The 21,008-nt window shown below is 42.7% G+C and overlaps 1 protein-coding gene across 9 annotated transcripts in view; it reads left to right on the top strand.

The window, feature by feature from the left end:
- Nucleotides 1-21,008, top strand: part of PXK (PX domain containing serine/threonine kinase like) — a 107,013-nt gene that overhangs the window by 66,520 nt on the left and 19,485 nt on the right. For 5 of the 9 annotated variants that reach the window (XM_029051962.2, XM_029051964.2, XM_029051970.2 and 2 more), the window contains 9 exons: nucleotides 362-463; nucleotides 1,501-1,662; nucleotides 2,109-2,226; nucleotides 4,434-4,512; nucleotides 11,834-11,882; nucleotides 15,819-15,896; nucleotides 17,025-17,111; nucleotides 17,583-17,652; nucleotides 19,157-19,219. In XM_029051962.2, coding sequence (XP_028907795.1) covers nucleotides 362-463; nucleotides 1,501-1,662; nucleotides 2,109-2,226; nucleotides 4,434-4,512; nucleotides 11,834-11,882; nucleotides 15,819-15,896; nucleotides 17,025-17,111; nucleotides 17,583-17,652; nucleotides 19,157-19,219 — 808 coding nt within the window. The remainder of the gene's footprint in view (nucleotides 1-361; nucleotides 464-1,500; nucleotides 1,663-2,108; nucleotides 2,227-4,433; nucleotides 4,513-11,833; nucleotides 11,883-15,818; nucleotides 15,897-17,024; nucleotides 17,112-17,582; nucleotides 17,653-19,156; nucleotides 19,220-21,008) is intronic. The other 4 variants (XM_029051965.2, XM_029051963.2, XM_029051968.2 and 1 more) reach the window with 1 other exon arrangement.

Here is a 21,008-nt window from a genome sequence, read left to right as displayed (position 1 = left end):
GTGCAAGTGTTTTATAAGATTTGTACAGATGGGGTTGGAGTTTCAGGTAGAGGAAGTAGATTTTCAGTCAATCAACCAATGATATTTATTGAGCATTTACTGTGTGCAGTGCAGTGTACTAAGTACTTGGGAGAATACAATGCAACAGAGTTGGTAATATGATCTCTGCTCTTAAGGAGAAGGTAAGAGATATCCTCTTGAGAGAGGGTCAAGAGGGATGAGAGAGTGGATGGTGGAGGTAAAAGGGAGCAGGGGAGGTGAAAGGGAGATTTGGGGGAGTTAATGTGGGATGATTTCAGTTTGCCAAAACGCTTGGCTTTCCTGATGCTTTTTCACAATCAGTGTTTGTTCATTTTCAAAGGCAAAACCAAAGGACCCATTCTTGAAAAAGTACTGCAACCCCAAGAAAATCCAGGGTCTTGAGCTACATCAAATAAAAACATTTGGACGACAAATATTAGAGGTGAGGTGTATTTGATTTTTGCTTAAAATGCATTGGAAATTAGTGCAATGTTGCAACATCTCATCCAGAAAACACTGAAACTATATATCTGATCAATCAATCAGTCAGTTGTATTTATTGAGCTCTTACTGTGTGTGGAGCACTGTACTAAGCGCTTGGCAGAGTACAATAACTCCATCCTGATAGCCTGTAGTTATTGTAAGTCAATAAATGGCTGATACTAAGGTCCATGTGGGACCATAGTAACTTGATTAGCAGTTGCCTTGCTTACCTATAAGTATATAGTTGCTTTTGATTACAGTATTTGACTTTCAAGGGCTTCATTACCAAGATACCTATTTGTGTTCCTGCTTTGTTTTACCCCATTCTAGGATTTTAGATTTCCTTTGCACTTAAGCTTAAAGCTCTCTTACTTGAGTTTTTTAATGCTGTCTTAGAAATGTTTTTCCAAAATCTACCAAAGACTCACCACCTATGAAAAAACTGTCTCAAATTAACCCCACCTGATTATAACCATTAAGTCATGGTGTTTCCCCCTCAGAACTTATTTACCTTTGTAAATTATGTTTTAGGCTCCTCAATCAATTGCATTCACTGAGCGCTTACTGTGTGCAGAGCACTGTACTAAGTGCTTGGAAAAGAACATTACAATAGAGTTGGTAGATATGACCCCTGACCACAAGGAGCTTACAGTCTACAATGGGAGAAAGACATTAATATAAATAAATTATGGATATGTTCGTAAGTGCTGTGAGACTGGAGTGAATTGCTTAGACTTAGGGTTTTTATGTTTAATAGTACCATTGCTTGTGATTTTTGACTATTTGTCTTTTGAATGTTTGTGTTACCCCTTGCATTTTCTTGTATTCTCTGTTATTTATTGGATTTTCATTTTTCATTTTTTTGAGGGCAGATCCATGTTACTAATGACAATTTTTTTTTTAATTGAACCTATTTTAGAATCTTTTTTTTTTCCCCAAGTAGGATGGTTTCTCTTTCAGATTGCTATTGTGTGTTGGTCTCTGATCATTATTTAGGTGTTAAAATTCCTGCATGAAAAAGGCTTTCCTTATGGCCACCTTCATTCCTCCAATGTGATGCTGGATGGAGACACTTGCCGCTTGTTGGACCTTGAGAATTCCTTGCTGGGACTTCCTTCCTTCTATCGATCCTATTTTTCACAATTCAGAAAAATTAATGTAAGTTGTTAAAAAGAATTAAATGTCTGATGTATATTCTTATTTTCACTTGCCTCATAACCCTTACTACAGTTAAAATTGATCAGGACTAGAACAGGACTAAAGCATAGTAAACCGAAAAGGTTGTGGGGATGAGGATCAGCCACAAAAACGTCACCTCTCCCTGAAGACATTACTGCTTTTTTGAGAGAGCAGAAAGGGGTTTCTTGCAAGGCAGAAGTGGGAGCTGAGGGGAAAGTGGGCTGGAAAGAGTGGTAAATCCTGCAGCTGAAGTCTTAAATATTTCACCTGCTTGAAATTGCAATTGCATCTGTTGACATAAATTTTATCTTGTGATTGTAATTCATGTGTTAGTCTTAACAAATAGTATGAAATAATGATGATGGTGTTTATTACCATTAGACCATGAACACTATTATGTGTGTGTGTATCTTTTTTTCTCACAGACTTTAGAAGGCGTGGATGTGCACTGCTTTGGTCACTTACTCTATGAAATGACTTACGGTCGGCCTCCAGATTCAGTACCGGTGGACACTTTTCCTCCTGCACCATCAGTGTCTGTGGGTGAGTATGCTGACAGGGCTTGTTTCTCCCTATATCATCATCATCATCATTGTTATTTATGTACTTTGTGCTGAACGCTGTAATAGGTGCTTAGAAGCATACAGTTAAAATAGACGATATGGTCCCTGCCTTAAGGAGCTTATAGCCCAGTAAGGGAGACAGGCAGACACAGGTAGCATACATACAAGGGGAACAAAAGGGAGAACATAAGTGAACAGGAAATAACCAAAGTAAGCAAAACATGAATCAGTTAATGAATACACAAAATAAAGTGATTTGCAGTTAAGTCTTGAGGGGAGCTGATGAGTTGACCTCATCAGGAAGGTGGAGATTAGTCAGGAAAGGTCTTCTGGGAGAAATGGATTTTTGGAGGCAGGCCTTGAAGATTGGGAGGGATGTGGTTAGTCAGAGTTGAAGGAGACAGTTCTGTGCAGGGCAAATTTTGGGTGTGTGCAGTGGGTAGGGGACAGAATCAAGAGTGAGGTACAATTTAGAGGTTAGCTTGGAAGGAATGAAGAATGTAAGCTTGGGGCAGCGTGGCTCAATGGAAAGAGCCTGGGCTTCGGAGTCAGAGGTCATGAGTTCGACTCCTGGCTCTGCCACTTGTCAGCTGTGTGACTGTGGGCAAGTCACTTAACTTCTCTGTGCCTCAGTTACCTCATCTGTAAAATGGGGATTAACTGTGAGCCTCACGTGGGACAACCTGATTACCCTGTATCTACCTCAGCGCTTAGAACAGTGCTCTGCACATAACAATAATAATAATAATAATAATAATAATAATAATGTTGGTATTTGTTAAGCACTTACTATGTGCCAAATACCAACATTATAGACACCAGAAAGTCAAGGAGGGGACAGCTGGTGGTGAGCCTTGAATCTATCAGTCTGGAATTTTAGTGTGATAGGGAGAGAAAGTAGTGGTAGCCACTGGAGGTTTTTGAAGAGGGGAGCGATGCATTTGGAATGACATTTAAAGAAGGTGATCCATGCAGCTGAGGGTAAGAGAAACTGAAAAGGAGAGAGGCTGGAGGCAGGGAGACCAAGGAGTCTGATTCAGTAGTTCACAAGCGAGGTGATGAAGGCTGGGCCTAGGACCATCAGCATGGTAAGGAAGGGCCATGTCTGAGAAGTATTATAGAGGAAAAACCAGTAGCATTTAGTGACAGACTGAATTTGGGAGATGAAAGATAGAAGAGCCAAAGACAACACCAAGATTGCAAGCTTATGGAGTAGGGAGGGCGGTGGTGGAATTGACCATTATGGGAAAGTTAGCAGGCGAGATAGGTTTGGGAGGGAAGATAAGGGTGTTGGTCTTTGTCATATTGCTTTATAAGGTGGTGGTAGGTCATTCATGTGGTGATGCCCTGAAGACAGAAGGAAATGTGGGGTTGTAAGGTAGGTGAGAGGTTAGGCCTAGTTGATGACATAGGTTTGGCAGTCATCCACCTAGAGCTGTCACTTCATTACCAAAAACACCCACAACACAAGTAAAATGTAGTAGACTCCTTTTACCAAGAATTATGATTTTATAACTTGTTCATTTGCCTTAAATGAACCTGCAAACTACTCTGCCAATTTTAATGAAGTGTTTTGAAAAATAAACAATGTCTAGTTTTAAACTCAAATAATTTGAAAAAGCAAAAGATATTACAGCTCTCCGGAGGCCTTGTAAGAGGGGAAAAAGTGTGCATTAGCCAGTGGAAGGGCAAACCTGTCCAGCTGGTGCTTGCAGTATGTAAGGGATGTAAACCCAATATCCAAGGCTATTCCTGGGTTCACCCTGCTACAGATTTAGATGGGATGCTGAAAATCAGGGTTTTGCATGAATGTCAAATATCATGATGCATTTGGGGGTTCAAGTTGCCATTTAGGTGTTCTGAATTTTCATTAAAATGATTTTTTATCAATGATAAGCTTAAGGGTTTCCTTTTTCCTTCATTTGCCAAAAGATATTTGAGACCTACAGACATTGCTTGAATTCAGCACTGAGTTTCTGAACTAAATGTTTTTAATCCATTCAGTAAAATCATGCATGCCAATGTTATTCTTCCCTGTTGATACCATCTGCTGTGAGTATGAAGAGTTTGGACCACAGAGTGAGAGTTCTCTAAGGAATCTCAATACCAATGTCAAACTTTACATTGTTGAGGGAATTTAACAGAGCATTACTTGTTACTAAAATGGGTATTCATTCCATTTCATAGTAAGCGTTTTGGAGTCCATCCTGTCTTGTGAAGCCTGTAAGAATGGTATGCCTACAGTCTCCCAACTCTTACTAATGCCGTAAGTCACTCTATGCTTTGGTTGTGATGTGTTTATTATGTCAATAGCGAATCAACTATAGTCTCTGTGCCCAAATTTCCATTATAATAGATCTGTAACACGATTCTTGTGAAAGCAAAAAGTTCATGACAGTTGAGAGCAATGAGTGGACTCTCTCATCCTATTAGTGATCTGCTTTACTTGTAACCCTTCATTATGAATGACCTTAATTTGTTCTTCAAGATCTCAGCCCTTGATGTGGTAGAGGGAACAGCTACCTCTACTTAGCAGCATGCCTCACAGTTGAAAATTATATTTATGAGCTTGGTCCATATATGTAGCATAGAGGGAAATGTGGGAAGCAAGAGTCCTACCTTTTTTGGTTCCTGGTGTAGAGTTCCCTATAAATATTAATTATAACAACTCCTTATGAGAGATAGGAAAAGATGATCCTCGGCAATTCATGAGATCTCCATCTCAAGGAAATTTCCAACATTAAAGAACAAACTTGTACCAGAATGAATTTAGTTCCTCAAGGTGCTGTGACAGTAACAATCCCAGCCAATATTTTAAGTCCAGTAAACTGCTGTGTTAACTGCTTTTAATTTATTTGATTTCAATATCTGGTCTAATTAATCAATCAGTCACATTTATTGAGTGCTTGCTCTGTGCAGAGCACTGTACTAAGCACGTGGGAGGGTATACTCTAACAGCATAGTACACTCTAACAGCATAGCAGAGTTGGTAGACATGTTCCCTGCCCACATCAAGCTTACAGTCTAGAGGGGGAGGCAGACGTTAATATAAATAAGTAAATTACGCATCTGGACATAAGTGCTGTGGGGCTGAGGAAGGGGTAAATAAAGGGAGCAAATCCAAGTGCAAGGGTGACACAGAAAGGAGTGGGAGAAGAGGAAATGAGAGCTTAGTCAGGGAAGACCTCTTGGAGGCAGTGTGCCTTCAATAAGGTTTGAAGGTGGGGAGAATATTTGTTTGACTTCAATCAGAATGTTAAAATTTTATTTTTAAGGTGTTTGACTTTAATCATAGGATTGGGAGAGGGTGTTGACTGAGAAAGCAGACCTCTGCCAGCGAACAAACAAGGAAAGTATCTCTGGGGGAGAACAAGTGAAAATTGCTTTCAAGTGCAGTATGTTACAGTCCATTCATATGAGTGAATGGGAACCAAGTTGTGCCTTAGTTCCATTTTAGCATTCTGTAGGATATCCTTACTTCTGGTCTTCCATTTCTTCTAACACCTGGCAAAGCACAGGCATCATAGTTGTTCATCTTTGAAACCAGGGCAAGATTTTTTTGAGGCTATTTTTAGCACACAAAAAAATCTTTTTTCTTAAAATATCAACCCATGTGATTGCCCTTAAGTCCTCTGGCAACTGAAGCCAATTCACTTCTCTTCCCTGTCTCTGTGCCCTTTCCTAATCAGTAGTATTTATTGAGTGCTCAGTGTGGGCAGAGTACTGTACTGAGTGCTTGGGGGAGATTTCAAGAGAGGTAAAAGACACAGTCCCTGCTCTTAGCTTACAGTCTTATAGGGAGATAGACACAAAATTATTTACAAGTTGGAGAAAAATAGAAAGATAGGTAAGTGCTGACATAGTAGATTACATCAATTGACCTATGTAAATGGGCTACTGGTGTCTGGGGGTGCCTAAATGCTGAGGTGATAATTAGGAGGATAGGACCTGGGGAAAAGGAAATTAAGCAGGGAAAGCCTCAGGGAGGGGGTGCTGTTCCAGGAGTACTTTGAAGATAGTGATTTGGTGGATTTGAAGGGGGAGGGAGTTCCAGGCAGGGGGCAGGGCATCGGAGGTGGGAGAGTTGAGAGTGAGGGATAGTGAGAAGGTACACTTGAGAAAAACTTGGAGCCTGAGTTGGGGAATAGCAGGTGGAGAGAGCAGATAATTTAAGCAGGACAGAGAACTGGTGGAGAGCCTTAAAGTAGTGTGGCCTAATGGAAAGAGCACGGGTCTGGGAGTCAGAGGACCTGGGTTCTAATCACACATGTCTGCTGTGTGACCTTGGGCAAGTCACTTAACTTCTCTGTGCCTCTGTTTCATCATCTGCAAAATGCAGATTGACTGTGACTACTATGTGGGACATTTACTGGGTCCAACCTTCTTATCTTATATCTACCCCAGCACTGAGAACAGTGCCTGACACAGAGTAAGCACTTAACAAATGCCCTTTTTTTTAAAAAAAAAAAAGCCAACAACTGGGAGTTTTCATGGAGGAAAATGGGTAGCCAGTAGAGTGTTTGGACGTGGGGAGAGATCTGCACCAAATGACCTGTTAGGAAGTTGATCCAGGCTGTGGAGTGTAATATAGTCTGAAGGGGGAATAAGTCGGAGGCAGGGAAATGAGTGAGGAGGAAGATACAGTACTCTAATTGAGAAATGCTGAGAGCTTGGAACAAGGTGGTGGCTAGTTGTGGGGAAAGAAAGGGGTGGATCCGAGAAATAATGTGGAGAAAGAACTGACAGGATGTAGCAACTGACTGAATGTGGGGGTTTTCCCATAAATAAGAGTTGGAGGTGGGTTGGAAAATATTAGAGGAAAAGCAAGGTCTTTGGCTTGTCTCTGTTTTTTTGTTTGGGTCTGTCCTTCTCTCCTTCCATGTTTCTGTATGCTTCAAATCCCTCTTGCTTGGACATCCTCTCATTCTCTACCCCTTTTTAGCTCTGATTTCACCAGGAGCTGAACAGACTAAATCCTTGAAGTGGAAAGAGGGGCTCCTACCCACAAGCCCCCTTCTTCTCTGCCCACCCAACCACAAGGGAGCATCTGCAGCATGCAGATGCCTGTATATCCAACAGCAAATGTACACATGTGCATGCGTGTACGCACACACACACACACACACACACACACACACACACACACACAAACACCTCCCTCTCACTTAAAGATTTTTACACTCATTCACGCAGACACACAGTCATTCACACACTCCTACTCCTGTGGAAACAGGAAATCCTGGCCTGACCTATGGAGGGTGAGAGGGTAAGTGACCAAAGAGGCCACAGATTCTCCTCCCCTTCTCTTTTTTTCTCTTTCATTCTCTCCCTGGTATACTGCTCCTTGAGGGTCACCCCTCCTGCTGGAATATCACATTTTACTAGGAAACATTCAGCTTCCTCTTCCTCATTCAGAGTTGGAGGAGTTTGGGACCATGGAACCTGAGGAGAAGGTAATATGTCCAGATTGCCTCCAGCCCAGGCAAGATGGAGGTGGGGCTTCAAGGGAAGGGACCAGAAAGAGAATGAGCAGTGGGGACAGAGAGAGAAGGGAAAAGAGATCAAAGGATAGGAGGAGAGAGAATGTTATAATACGGAATGGGATGACAATTACTTCATGGCTGCTACTATCTTCTGCTGCCTTTTGCTACTGCTTCCTGATCAGAGCAATCTTAATCAATCAATGGTATTTGACTGCTGACTATGTGCAGAACACTGTACTATGTGTGTGGGAGAGTACAATATAAACAGTTTGTAGACTGTAAGTAAGCTCGTTATGGACGGGGAACATATCTGCTAATTCTGTTGTATTGTACTCTCCCAAGAGCTTGGTACAGTGTTCTTTGCATAGTAAGTTCTCAATAAATACCATTGGTTGATTGGTAGACACATTCTCTGCCCACAAGGAGCTTACAGTCTAGAGGGGGAAACAGACATAAAAATAGATTACAGTATATACATACATGCTGGGGGGCTGAGGGAGGGTGAATATCAAGTGCTTAAAGGGTACAGATCCAAGTACATAGCTGGCACAGAAGAAAGAGGAAGTAGGGGAAATTAGGGCTTAGTTGGGGAAGGTCTCTTGGAGGAGATGTGATTTTTAGGAGGGTTTCGAAGGAGGGGAGAGTGGTGGTCTGTTGGATATGGAGCGGGGGAGGACGTTCCAGGCCAGAGGGATGATGTGGGTGAGGGTCCGTCAGTGAGATAGACGAGCTGGAGGTACAGTGAGTAGGTTGGTATCAGAGGAGCGAAGTGAATGGGCTGGATTATTGCAGGAAATCAGTCAGATAAGGTAGGAGGGGACAAGGTGATTGAGTGCTTTAAAGCCGATGGCAATCTTGCCAGAGCTAGGGACCTGGGTGGCCATGGCTAGCACCACTACCACCCCGCTTGTGGTGGCAACTGTAGCCTCCTACCCACTTCAGAACTGGTCCTTCCAGGTCATTGATGGGAGTTCACTGATGGGAGTTCCCAGTGTGGTGTGGTGACATGCTTACAACTGTGCCAGAAATTCCCATCAATGGCCCAGAAGGGTCTGTTTATCTGTGGTAAGGGTGACGACAACAGTGACAGCTACCACTGCTGAAGAAGAAGAAGAGGAGGAGGAGGAGGAAGAGATGGCAGCTTCCACCTCCACTCCTTTTCCTCCATGCTTCTTGAAATTCTACAGTGATTGAGAGATATAGTCCTGCCACCCTGGCCAAAAGTAGGGCCCCGATAGGTGCCACTTTGGACCTTTTGAGTGGCGGGATAGAACCTCACATAGCATGACCATTTTGCCCATCTTAGGACATCTGGTCACTTTAGGAAGAGGGAACTGTAAGTTTTCCCAACCAGCTGCTCCAGAACCAGATATCAACCCTAGAAGCACCAGGGTTCATGAGTATTTATATGTGAGTGTATATTAGCATACTTGTGTGTAACTGAGGATGTGCATCTGAGGATGTTTGAGTATTTATGGGTTGCTGCCTTTACATAACTTTGTATAGGCAGGCGGGAAAGGAAGAGAATTATTTTAAAAAAAAGTAGAGGAAAAAAAATCTTTAACCTTTCTAACTGGGTGGGTATTTCTGCTGCTAGTATGTGTGTGTGTTCTTGTATGTATGTGTGTATACAAAAGAGAAAGTATCTAGTCAGTCAATTGTATTGAGCGCTTACTGTGTGCAGAGCACTGTACTAAGTGCTTGGTAGAGTGCAGTATAACAGAGTTGATAGGTACGTTTCCTGCCCACAACGAGCTTAGTGTCTAGAGGTGGAGACAGATGTTAATATAAATTTGTAAATTACAGATATGTATATAAATGCTGTAGAGCTGAGAGTGGGGTGAATAAAAGGTGCAAATCCAAGTGCAGGACTGATACAGAAGGGCATGAGGGAGAAGAGGAAATGAGGACTTAGTCGTGGAAGGGCTCTTGGAGGAAATGTGATTTTTAATAAGGCTTTGAAGGTGGGGAGAGTGATCATCTGTTGGATATGAAGAGGGAGGAAGTTCCAAGCCAGAGGGGGGATGTGGGTGAGGGGTCCATGGTGAGATAGATGAGATTGAGGTATAATGAGTAGGTTGGCATTAGAGGAGTGAAGTGTACAGGCTGGGTAGTATTAGTTACATTCATTTCTCAGAGAGGTCTAATTTCTCTTTTGAAAACTGTTTAAATAAAGAGTAAACTTAAGAAGACTTGGGATTTCCCAAAGGTTTACACTTCTAACAGCCTATAATTTATATACAAGGTTATCAAAGATAGAGGCCCATTGGGTTTTTCTTTAGTCGACCATCAGGTGCATTATGAAAACCTGACCCTTTTTGCATTTCACAAAACAAATGAATACTAGACACCAGGTAATCAAACTGTCTAAACTTGTTTAAACTGGTTTATATTAGTTTAACCTCAGGCCAATGGCTTTGATGTTTATGAACTGCATTTCTACGACTGGAGCTTCTTTGCCTTGGGTTATCGTCAGTGTATAAATATGTGTGTAAATTCATATGGGGAACTGCAAAAGTGTTTTTGATTATCCCGATATTGTGCTTATAGTAAAAGGAATTCTGAAATTTTGAGACTCTTTAACGCTTGCCTTTAGAGAGAATTTAAAATACCATGAAAGCAGCCACCGTTCAAGGGAGATGTACAATATGTTTGTTTTCTTTTCCTACAAGAGAAGAGGAAGATTTCTTTGCTAAATTTCACAAATACTTTCTGTCTTTGGGGGGCCGGGCGGGGGAGTCTTTGCTCCCTTTTACCACCTGGCAACCTGCCCAGATGATGTTCAGTGCAAATTCATCTGTAGCAGAGATTTTCCACCTTTTTGAGAAAGTACTCCTTTGGCCTTAAGATTCTTTCACATCCAGTCATCCTCCCCCCATTCATCCCATGCTCACGTCCAGCCCTTCCCCTTCAAATTGATGGAGTCCCCGCTATCATAAACGATGGATGAGACTTGGTCCAGTCACACAGATTTTGGAACTGAGAACCTGCACGAAGAAATTGATTATAATGTTAGTGGTTTGTGCAACACCCCTAGCACTCTTTGGTCTCTTGTCATTTGTTCTGGCTGCTGCTGCTACCCTTCTGGCTGGATTCTCCAGAGGTCTTATCTCTTCAGGGAGCCCAGCAAGAGGAACTTCAGCAGCAGCAGCAGCAGAAGCTGCGATGGCTGCCAAAATAGCCATGTCCCCTCTAAGAATATGAAGTGCCCCTTGCTAAGAACCTCTGGTCCAAAGTACATCAGTCTCCGTTGCCTCACATTCCCACCTCACTCGTTAAATTCCACATATTCTGGCAAGAAGTGTAATCCCGTAGTCCGTAGTTCGAGCACTAAACAGTGGTTTATGCAGTGAGAGACAGTGTCTCCTGCAGAAGGCTCTTGGAGTTTTTTTTTTTAATTCAACAATCACAGATTGCAAACAGTCAGCCATCTGACAATGCATGCTGATGACTACATGGAGGAGAGGCCTCATTGCAACCCATCACCACTCCTAGTAGTAGTAGTGATATTTTTTGAGCACTCAGTGCAATTCACTGCACTAAGCGATTGGGAAAATACAACAGAAGCACAAGATGTGAAGAACAAATAAAACACATATCTTGCTGATGGTAGAGTACATCTTCCTCCAACACTAAACTTAAGTCCAGTGTGAGAAGGTGGCTCCATTATTGGTTCTCAGTTGCTGGGGAGACAGTGACATCCATGACATCTGAGCAACTCTTTTTAGGAATGCATTGCTCATCCTTTATAGGCAGGAGTGCTCTTTATATCTCTACAGGGTGGAAGAGGATGATTTTGGCCACAACCACACACAGGGATAATCTCTCACCATTGGTGATATCACATCTGAGCACAAAGTTCAGCTATCGCCCATAGATCTCAAAACACTTTATAGATACAATGGAATTATCAGTTAATGTATTGAGTCGGAGATTAAGTAAATTCTGCAACGCCCCACATTTTGCCTTTACTTTAAAATAGTATAGTCCTGTCAGTGTGCAGAGAAAAAGCAGCAAAGCCAAGTAATTCTGGTTTTATTTCGTTTTGATCTGGTTCCAGCCTAACTTGTTCAAAAAGGGCTTTCTTTCTATTTTTTTTTTCAGATTATTCAGTGATATTTTACTAACCAATTCTGAGAAGCCACAGTTTAAGGTAAAGCGTATTGGGTCGAAGTTCTACATTCTACTTCCTATAGAGTGACAGGTTGCTTTGGAGGTTAGCTACTTTTCTGCTAAAAGGGAGAAGGGAGGATACATATGAGGTGCAAAGCAGCCCAAAGTTCCCCAAATTGTCACAGAGAGTCTGTGCAACATCCTCTTTTTATCTAGAGGAGTTCGAGAAGGGGTTTTTACTTGACTTCTTCATTGAGGCATCACCAAAGGTAATACTTAATTTCAGCTTTGCAGATAAGATCCACAGTTTTTTTATTAGATGGATCTCTTCCCAAGCCACTCAATATTAGTATCTAGACAGTAAAATTAATAAAGCACCATGACTGGTAGCCCATTAAAGTATCACTGGTCACAGGCAAACAGATAACTAGGTTTCCAATTGTATGAACTAATTACACATTCTTGACAAATGGACATATACAATATTTTTATATTCCTAGTTAGAAATTTTTGCAAAAAATAATTAGTGTGGTTGATGATCATGGTGCCAATTTTACAAAAGAAAGTGAAGGAAAGAAGCTATGCTATGAAAACAAAGTTATCATAATAGGTCATGGAACTGCAATTTTCTTTTACTGAAGTCATAATAATAATGGTGATATTTAAGTGCTTGCTATGTGCCAAGCAGTGATCTAAGCACTGGAGTAGATACAAGATAATCAGGTCAGCCACATTCTCTGTCCCACTTGGGCTTCACAGTCTAAGTATGAGGGAGAACAGGTTGAATCACCATTTGACTGCTGAGGAAACTGAGGTACAGAGAAGTTAAGTGATTTGCCCAAGATCACACAGCAGGCCAGTGACAGAGCCAGGTTTAGAAGCCAGGTCCTCTGACTCCGAGGCCCATGCTGTTTCCGCTACGCTGCTTAGAGTGCAACTCAAGTTTTTTGGTCATTACTTTCAAAACATTTTAGTTTCCTCTAGTCCTTGATTTCCTCTGAGATTGCTCATGGTGGTCAACAGTCAACACCAGATGAAGCAGAAGAATAAATGACAAAATCAATGTGTATCTCTCCAAAGAATACTTGACTGTACCACTAGAATCAAAATGGTGATGCCTTGGAAACTAGAGTGAAAGGATTTATAGTAATAATAGTAACAATATATTTTGACTGTTGACTGGCTGCAGTGCACTGCACTAAGCACTTAGGAAAGTGCAACAGAGGGAAAGGTCATGTTCCTCATCCACAAGGAGCTTTGACTCTAATGGGGACTATAGATATACAAATATTTATAAATAGAGATATCAGAGTACATAATTGGTTGTACAATTGATTAGACATATCTACACAAGTGCAGGGGAAGAGCAAGAACAAATGCAAAAGTCCTAGAAGTGGCTGCTGGGTTGCTATGCCTCAGGGAGTTGGGAGTTCATTGGGAAGAGTGTGTTGGAGGAGGTGGAATTTTAGGAGGGCTTTGAACATGAGGAAGCAGTGTTCTGTCAACTTTTAGTGGGGGCAGGAGTTCCAGGCTGCGGGAGTAGCATGGGCATGGGGATGGGAGTGTCAAGAGTGAGATACGGTTAGAAAGTAAGCTTGGGAAGATTGAAATGAGTAACCAGGTAAATAGCGGGTGAAGAGAGGTGATACATAACATGTGGAGAGCCTTGATATAATGATGGTCTTTTTTAAGTGCTTATTATGTGCCAAGCACTGTACTAAGTGCTGGAGTAGATACAAGGTAATCAGGTTGTCCCATGTGGGGCTCAGAGTCTTAATCCCCATTTTACAGATGAAGTAACTGAGGCACAGAGAAGTTAAGTGACTTGCCCAAAGTCACACAGCTAAGTGGCAGAGCTGGGATTAGAACCCACGACCTCTGACTCCCAAGCCCGTGCGCTTTCCACTAAGCTACACTGCTTCTCAATTGGAGTGGGTCTTTGAGGTGGAGGAAAACTGGAAGCTAATGAAAATTTTTGAGGAGTAGAGAGATGTGGGCTGAGTGACACTTCAAGAAGATGATCTTTGCAGCAGGGTGTAGTACAGATTGGAGTGGGGAGAGGCTGAAGGCAGGAGACCAGTGAGGTGGCCAAGACAATAGCGTAGCCATGATGAGACAAGTCCTAGGATGGTAGCAGTTGAAGTGATGAGGAATGGAGGATCCAGGAAACGAGGAGGGGAAAAAAAGGAAACCCGATAGGATTTAACCGACTGAAAGTTTCAGCTGATAGGCAATGAAGAGTCAAGGGTGACATAAGGATGCAGGCTTCTGGATCATTCCTGGGAAGCTAGACCTTGAGAGGGAAGGAAGAAGGCAAAAAGACTTCAGGGAGGAGGGAGAAGTCTTTGGGTGAATCCTGCCCACCTGCAAATATCTGTCAAGAAAGGGAAAATTCCATATGGGTATCAACTAGCATGTGGAGACATCCTCTTTTGGCTTTTCTCCCTCTTTGTTTTGTTGTACCCTTTGCTCTTCAAACTCTTCAGATGGTGTTTAGTTTTAATACATCTCAGTCTCTGTGGCATGAGGTATTCACTTAATTTGTTTAAACACTTAATTCCACTGATTTCTATCAAGAGGCAAAGATCCCTAGTCCTTTGTTCTGCCATTACATGCCATACTCAACAGTGGCTTATCTTCCCCTGGAGAATTCTCAGAAATTTTCAGTGATCACAGTCTGCAACACCTAACCTAGATACTTTTCATGCCCAGAAGCTCCCTTAGTATCTGAGTAGCTTTATTTAGGGTTGTATTGCACATACAGAATGGGCAAGTGGCAGAAAAGGTGCCCCACTATCCTTACTTACATTGCAAGAGACTGTCTTTGAAGAATTATATGGAGAGTCATTAGTTATAATCAACCAATGGTATTTATTGAGCAGTTACTATGAGGAGAGCACTGAACTAAGTGCTTGGGAAGGTATGATACAATGGAGTTCATTCAGTTGTATTTATTGAGCACTTACTGTGTGCAGAGCACTGTATTAAGTGCTTCGGAGAATACAATATAACAATAAACAGACACATTCTCTGCCCACATCAAACTTACCACAATCCCTGCCCACAAGGAGCTTACAGTCTAGAGGGGGAGATGGACATTAAAGTACACCACCTGGAGGCCCACCCAGTTGACTGCTGTGGCCTGTGTTTCTAATGGGTTCTAATCCCAGCTCTGCCACTTGTTTGCCGTGTGACCTTGGGCAAGTCACTTAACTTCTCTGTGCCTCAGTTACCTCATCAGTAAAATGGGGATTAAGACTGTGAGCCCCACGTGGGAAAACCTGATCACCTTGTATCCTCCCCAGTGCTTTGCACATAGTAAGCACTTAATAAATGCCAACATCATTATTATTATTATTCTCTGTGCCTCAGTTTCTTCATCTGTAAAATGGGTATTAAGACTGTGAGCCCCATGTGGGACAGGGTCTGTGTCCAACCTGATTACCTTGTATCTACTCCAGTGCTTAGAACAGTGCTTGGCACATAGTAAATACTTAAGAAAAACCGTTGTTATTATTCCTTGTCCCACTGCTGGACTCACTGGTGTATAAGGACTATTAGAAGGCCCCCCCCCACTTTCCTCCCCAGAGTTGCAGCAGGGGGAAGATGTAGGATTAATGAAGTAGAAAAGCCCCAAATGGTCTTTGTCAACCAGATGAAGATGCTGATAGTAGGGTTCTCAGGGCGAGCTCAGCAGCAGAAACTGTGCTATGTGGATCCATAAATATTTGCTCTGTATGCATATCTCAGTCCCCGCTGTACCTGCTTTAATAGGCAATTGCAGCCCAGGTGGGAGCTGTGTGGGTGCCAAGACAAGGGAGCTAGGATTAGTGTCAGGAGCTGGAGCCCTACTGAGTTTCAGGTTACTGCTTCCCTGTTAGCCGAAGACTGGTGCAAGAAAAGCGAAATATGAGTGAACACTCTCTGGTCATTTCATTCTGCCCACATGAGAACCCTTTCCTTTCATGTTTTTCAGATCCCGACCAAGTTAAAGGAGGCACTGAAAATTGCCAAAGAATGCATAGAGAAGAGATTAGTTGAGGAGCAGAAACTGGTAAATTGCTCATTATTTTGCTTGTTTCCTTTCAGTCTCACAATCTTCTTTTTCTCCAAGAGGCTGTGAATTATTAATGGCAATGGCATTTGAGATCATGGGACTCATGTCGGGGACCTGGATTTATGTGGGCTGTCTACTAACACCACCCAGATTACCTACTCTGGCATCCAGAGCCCATTTGTGGTCCAAAGGTATGGTAACGTCAAACCAAAATGTCCTCTGCACAATCCCTGCTTCACTCTGGCCAGCCCCCAAACTCCTGCCTGAACCTCTAGTCTGTGGCAGCACTGGAGTGAGCTCAACTCCCTCTCCCTAGGAAAACCCAGCTTGGTATACTCCACTCTCTTGGCTCTCTACCAGCTCCAAGTCTGATTCTTAGTCTTGCTGGGTCCCCACTCCTCCCCAGCCTGCCCGGAGCCACTGTCCAAGCCTAAGCACACTGCAAAGCAGTGAAGAAATGATTCCAGGCTACAAGTGCTGGGTGCAAAAGGGAAAACAAAAACAAGCCACCGACATGATGTAACTTGGATTTCCAACTCAGTAGTTCCAATACTAATGCTCAGTGTGCGCAAGCTAGCCACTAAACTTGGGAGAGCAAAGATTGTTGCTTGCTCGACCTATCAGTGCCGGCATGTGCACAAATATGTATTCAACTGGGTTTCGGATACTATTTCTTGCTGAAATGGTCACTTCTTGCAAAATTCAGCCACAGATCCTGCCCTCAGGTGAAGAGCAGCTCCCTCCCCAGTGCCAACTGTTTGTTAGCAAATAAAGGAATCATTGTGGAATGGTTTATGCTAAAAAAAGCCCCACATAATTGGGGAAAAAAGGTTAGGGAGGGAACATTTGACGTTGCATTCCAAGTAAGCCCAGGGGATTATGGAGCTGGGGAGGATTTAAGGTCATTTGGTTCACCCTCTGTTGCCAAGAGGAGCCTATACAATCAAGACACATAGTTGCCTAGCCCATATTTAAAGATTTCCAGGGATGGGGAATCCAGAACTACTCTTGCATTGTAAGTCCTGTTCTTGTAGCTAGGCTCTTGGGAGCAGATTCATTTTTCCTCATTTCTCTTCCAAGCTTTCTGAGAATATTGAACATTGTGCATTGTTGCTTTTTTGAAAGATTCACCAGCATCGGAGACTAACGAGAGCGCAGTCTCATCACGGCTCAGAGGAAGAAAGAAAAAAAAGGAAGATTTTAGCTCGGAAGGTAATGAGAGGATCTTGGCACGTGAAGAGAGTTTTTGAATAAAGGTGCATGCTTAGCTAACAGAATTCTTACTAGAGCTGTTTAATGTTTCTGGAGTTTCTCTGAATATTTTTTTTTAAAGAACTCTTGCCAGGGAAGTTTATAGCAGGGCTAAGCTTGCCAAGTGACTGGCTTGCAACTTTGTAAAATGCCAAACAAAAATGGTTCACAGATGGATTATGTAATCCTTAGCCCACCTTGCTGATTATAGCGAAATAAAATTGTATTAAATGATTTGGTATGAGGCATGAAATTCAACTTCTTGGTTTGATATATTCTTTTAGTATTTTGCTTTTGGCTTTTTTGGAAACACATTTGGTCTCTTTGGAACTTTCAAGGCCACATAGAACCTAGTATGTAACTACCTGAAGAGCATGACTGGAAATTTCAATTTGTTTACTCATTCCTGATTTTTGTTTCCCCTTTTCGAAGAAGTCAAAGCGTTCTGCCCTTGAGAGCAGTGAAGACCACTCAGCAAAATACAGCAACTCCAACAATTCAGGTAAGCCATGAGGGGATGTGGGATGGCGGCACTCTGGCTGAGAAATGAGAGGGTCCACTGAGGAGACAGGCTTGGGATCCTGTACAAGAGTCAAAAGTGATTTTCCATTTTAGACTCTGAGGTAAAAGATGATCCCTGCTTTTAGCAGTTAACAGGAGCTTAGAAAATTCACATAATTTGTGATGAGTTTGTTCATTTTCATTGTTAACTGAAACCAGTTTTCCTTTTCACTGTGTGTGACTGGTTTGGTTGTCATTCTACCTCATCTTGTATCTCCGGAGAAAGGAAAAACCTAATCCTGATCCAGTCTGGATAAAGACAAATGTATTTTTGATTATATCGTGATGCTTATCTCTCCTTCCTTTAATCTAACCTGTCTCCTTGGTCCATGCTCATTTGCTGCCTGTCAGAGTGATGTGACGTGTGGCGAAGAGGGAAGGAGAGGGCTTGAGAGGGGAAATGAAAGAAGCAAGATGGTGGTAATTGATTAATTGGTTAATAATCACAAGGGACTGCCTTCCACAGAGAAAGGACTCCAGGAAAATGAGATTTGCCTGTAACTAATTTTTAAAAAATCCATTTTACAGCCTCTACTCTGGTTGATTGGTGGTGAAGTGGGGGTGGAAAGGACCAGAGTAACATGGATCATTTAAATCCATAGGGAATCCCCAAATTTCATTTTAGTCAGTAGTTTCAACCACCTCTTCCTTTTCCTGGAGCTCTTAACAAGTCACAAAGTATACTGTTCAGAGTTTCACACTGTTTTCTTTCTCCTCTGATGGAGGAGGTTGGGAAGCAGGAAAAGGCCAAAAAGCAGTTAGAGGGAGAGGGAAGGGAATTCAGGGACCCAGATGATCTGTGTGGTTTGTCACCCCTCCACACCCACTCCTTTCCCAAATAACTGAGAGTTAACTGTTGTTCTGTTGATCTGGAAGATATTTTGCTAAATGAAAGGAAAATCCCCCAGGAAAAGTTGCCCAGTCAGTGCTGCTGGAAACTTAGGGGAATTCATTCAGTTTCATCAATGGCCATTCTAGTGAAGTTGCTGTGCAATCCAGCCTTCATGTATGTTTAATTTCCCCCTTTCTGTTAATCACTGCTGCCATTCATTTGATGTCACATAGGGAGTGAGATTAGAGAAAATGAAGTACACAATTCAACCAACTGCAGGAACAGCTATGAAACTTCCTCTTGCGCAAAATTGATTTTTAAATTCAGTAGCCCTAAAGAGAGCAGCAAATGGCAGTCTCTTTAGCAGCCAATGGAAAAAAGGGTCCCCTTGGGGAAACGGAGCTCTATGTTTACTGATTCCTCTCTGAGTTTTCTGAACTCCCTATCCATTCAGGCTGCAGTAAACTGGATTCATATTCCTAGGCGATAATTGGTCTGGTGGTGGTCAGGGGGGCGATGGGGGTGGGAGGGCGGTGGCATAGGTGAGGAGGGGGAGCAAATTTCCCATGCACTGTGTTAGTTACTGACTTTGTTGTTTGTTGTTATGCTTTAGCAGGCTCTGGGGCGAGTTCACCTCTGACATCTCCGTCGTCGCCAACTCCACCCTCTAAAGCAGGTAAGAGGGAAGAATGAATTATCCTTCTCATTTCTGAGCACATAGAAAACGTTTGAGGAGTCTTCTCCTCATAAACAGCACTATTGCCTGAGCTTCAGACCCGGGAGTAAGCCTTCTTGGAGCCAAGTCTGTGTGTTAAGAGCAGTGAGATTCAAAAAGTTAATGTTTCTATTTTAACATAAACAAGGCTCGCTTTGAGCAGGTTTCACTATGAATGACTCGTGTTTCAGTCCTCTTACCACACACAGGCCAGCTCTCCTATATCCACCTCTCAGCAAACAAGAGCTGTGTTTGTCTCTGGAGGAGAGACACATTTAGATTGCTCTACTGTTAGTAATACAGGTTTTAGGCATTGCTTTGCCTCGAGTGTGCTGTATTTGATGATCAGTCCAATTGGTTAACTCTCTACAGATCTGTCTTGGTTAATGACATTAGTGCATATAAGGTATCTACATACTCCATTTTACAGTGCAGATTTCAAATATACTCCATGAGCTCTGAAGGCCCTCTGGAAATCTAGGTGATTAAAAAGGGCCACTGTAATCCACTTTGAAAATAGAATACAGCTGTTTATAGATAAATGAGAATACGGTCACCACCTCCCCTTGCCCACTTCGGTGAAGAGTACTCCTGGGTCCACTGGTTGTAGTGGACACGAGGGGGAACCTGGGCTAGCTTCCTGCGATCCCACCTCTCTGGGGGGAATGGGATCCATTTTCTTTATGGTTTTTCAGTGTTGTTTAACCTCTCCCCACTGCTCTTTGGGCTAGGTGCCCAGCCTCACTCGTTCCAAGTCTTGGACAAGCAGGGCAGAAAAGAGCAAGGAATTTCCAGGCATAGTTGAAAATATACCATACTAGGTCTTCCTGATCTGACAGCTCTTACAAACCTGCTGATGGGCACCTCCAAACTCATCCCACTTGCTCTTTCCCTAAAAACTTCACCCCTTTTTACTCCCTCTCTCCCTCCAAAATGAAAAGATGAAACCTGTAATTGCAGGGGGATCTGATGGTCTAGCCCACCCCTCCCTTCTGCCCTTCACAACTCAAAGAGCTCTTCTCTCTGAGCTGGGGGAGGGTGTGGATGAGAGCAAGATCATGCAGAGAGGTTAGAGAGAAAGAGAACAGACTGCTTCATGAAAGCAGGGACCATGTCTTTTACTGTACCCTTTCTCAAGTGCCTAGTACAGTGCTCTGCATACAGTAGGATTTGACTCTGTCACTTGTCTGCTGTGTGACTTGGGCAAGTCACTTCACATCTCTATGCCTCAGTTACCTCATCTGTAAAATGAGGATTGAGACTGTGAACCCCATGTGGGATTTGGACTCTGTCCAACCCGGTTATCCTTTATCTACCCCAGCGCTTAGTACAGCATCTGGCACACTGTAAGTGCTTTAACTGTAAGCCCGTCAAACGGCAGGGACTGTCTCTATCTGTTGCCGACTTGTTCATCCCAAGCGCTTAGTACAGTGCTCTGCACATAGTAAGCGCTCAATAAATACTATTGAATGAATGAATGAATGAATTAACCAATGCCATTAAAAAGACACTTAATAAATACTATCAAAAGAGGGGAAGAGACCGGTGGCAGAAAAAGGGAGAGAAAAGGGGGAGACGCAAGCCAAGGGAGAATGGGAGAGATGGGGGGTATAGAGACTGCGAAGGGCATTTAGGGTGAAAGGAGGATGAGAAGGGAAAATGAGAAGCTAGAGAGGGGACAATACACTGAGGGATGAAGATGTAGAACCTCAGGATAAAGGAAAAAGAGAAATGCAGTCCAACCCAAGTT

The sequence above is a fragment of the Ornithorhynchus anatinus genome, chromosome X1 (genome assembly GCF_004115215.2).
Source record: "Ornithorhynchus anatinus isolate Pmale09 chromosome X1, mOrnAna1.pri.v4, whole genome shotgun sequence".
NCBI classification, from domain to species: Eukaryota; Metazoa; Chordata; class Mammalia; order Monotremata; family Ornithorhynchidae; genus Ornithorhynchus; species Ornithorhynchus anatinus.
Note: the sequence above shows the minus strand (reverse complement) of the source record. Positions and strands in the feature narration are given on the sequence as shown.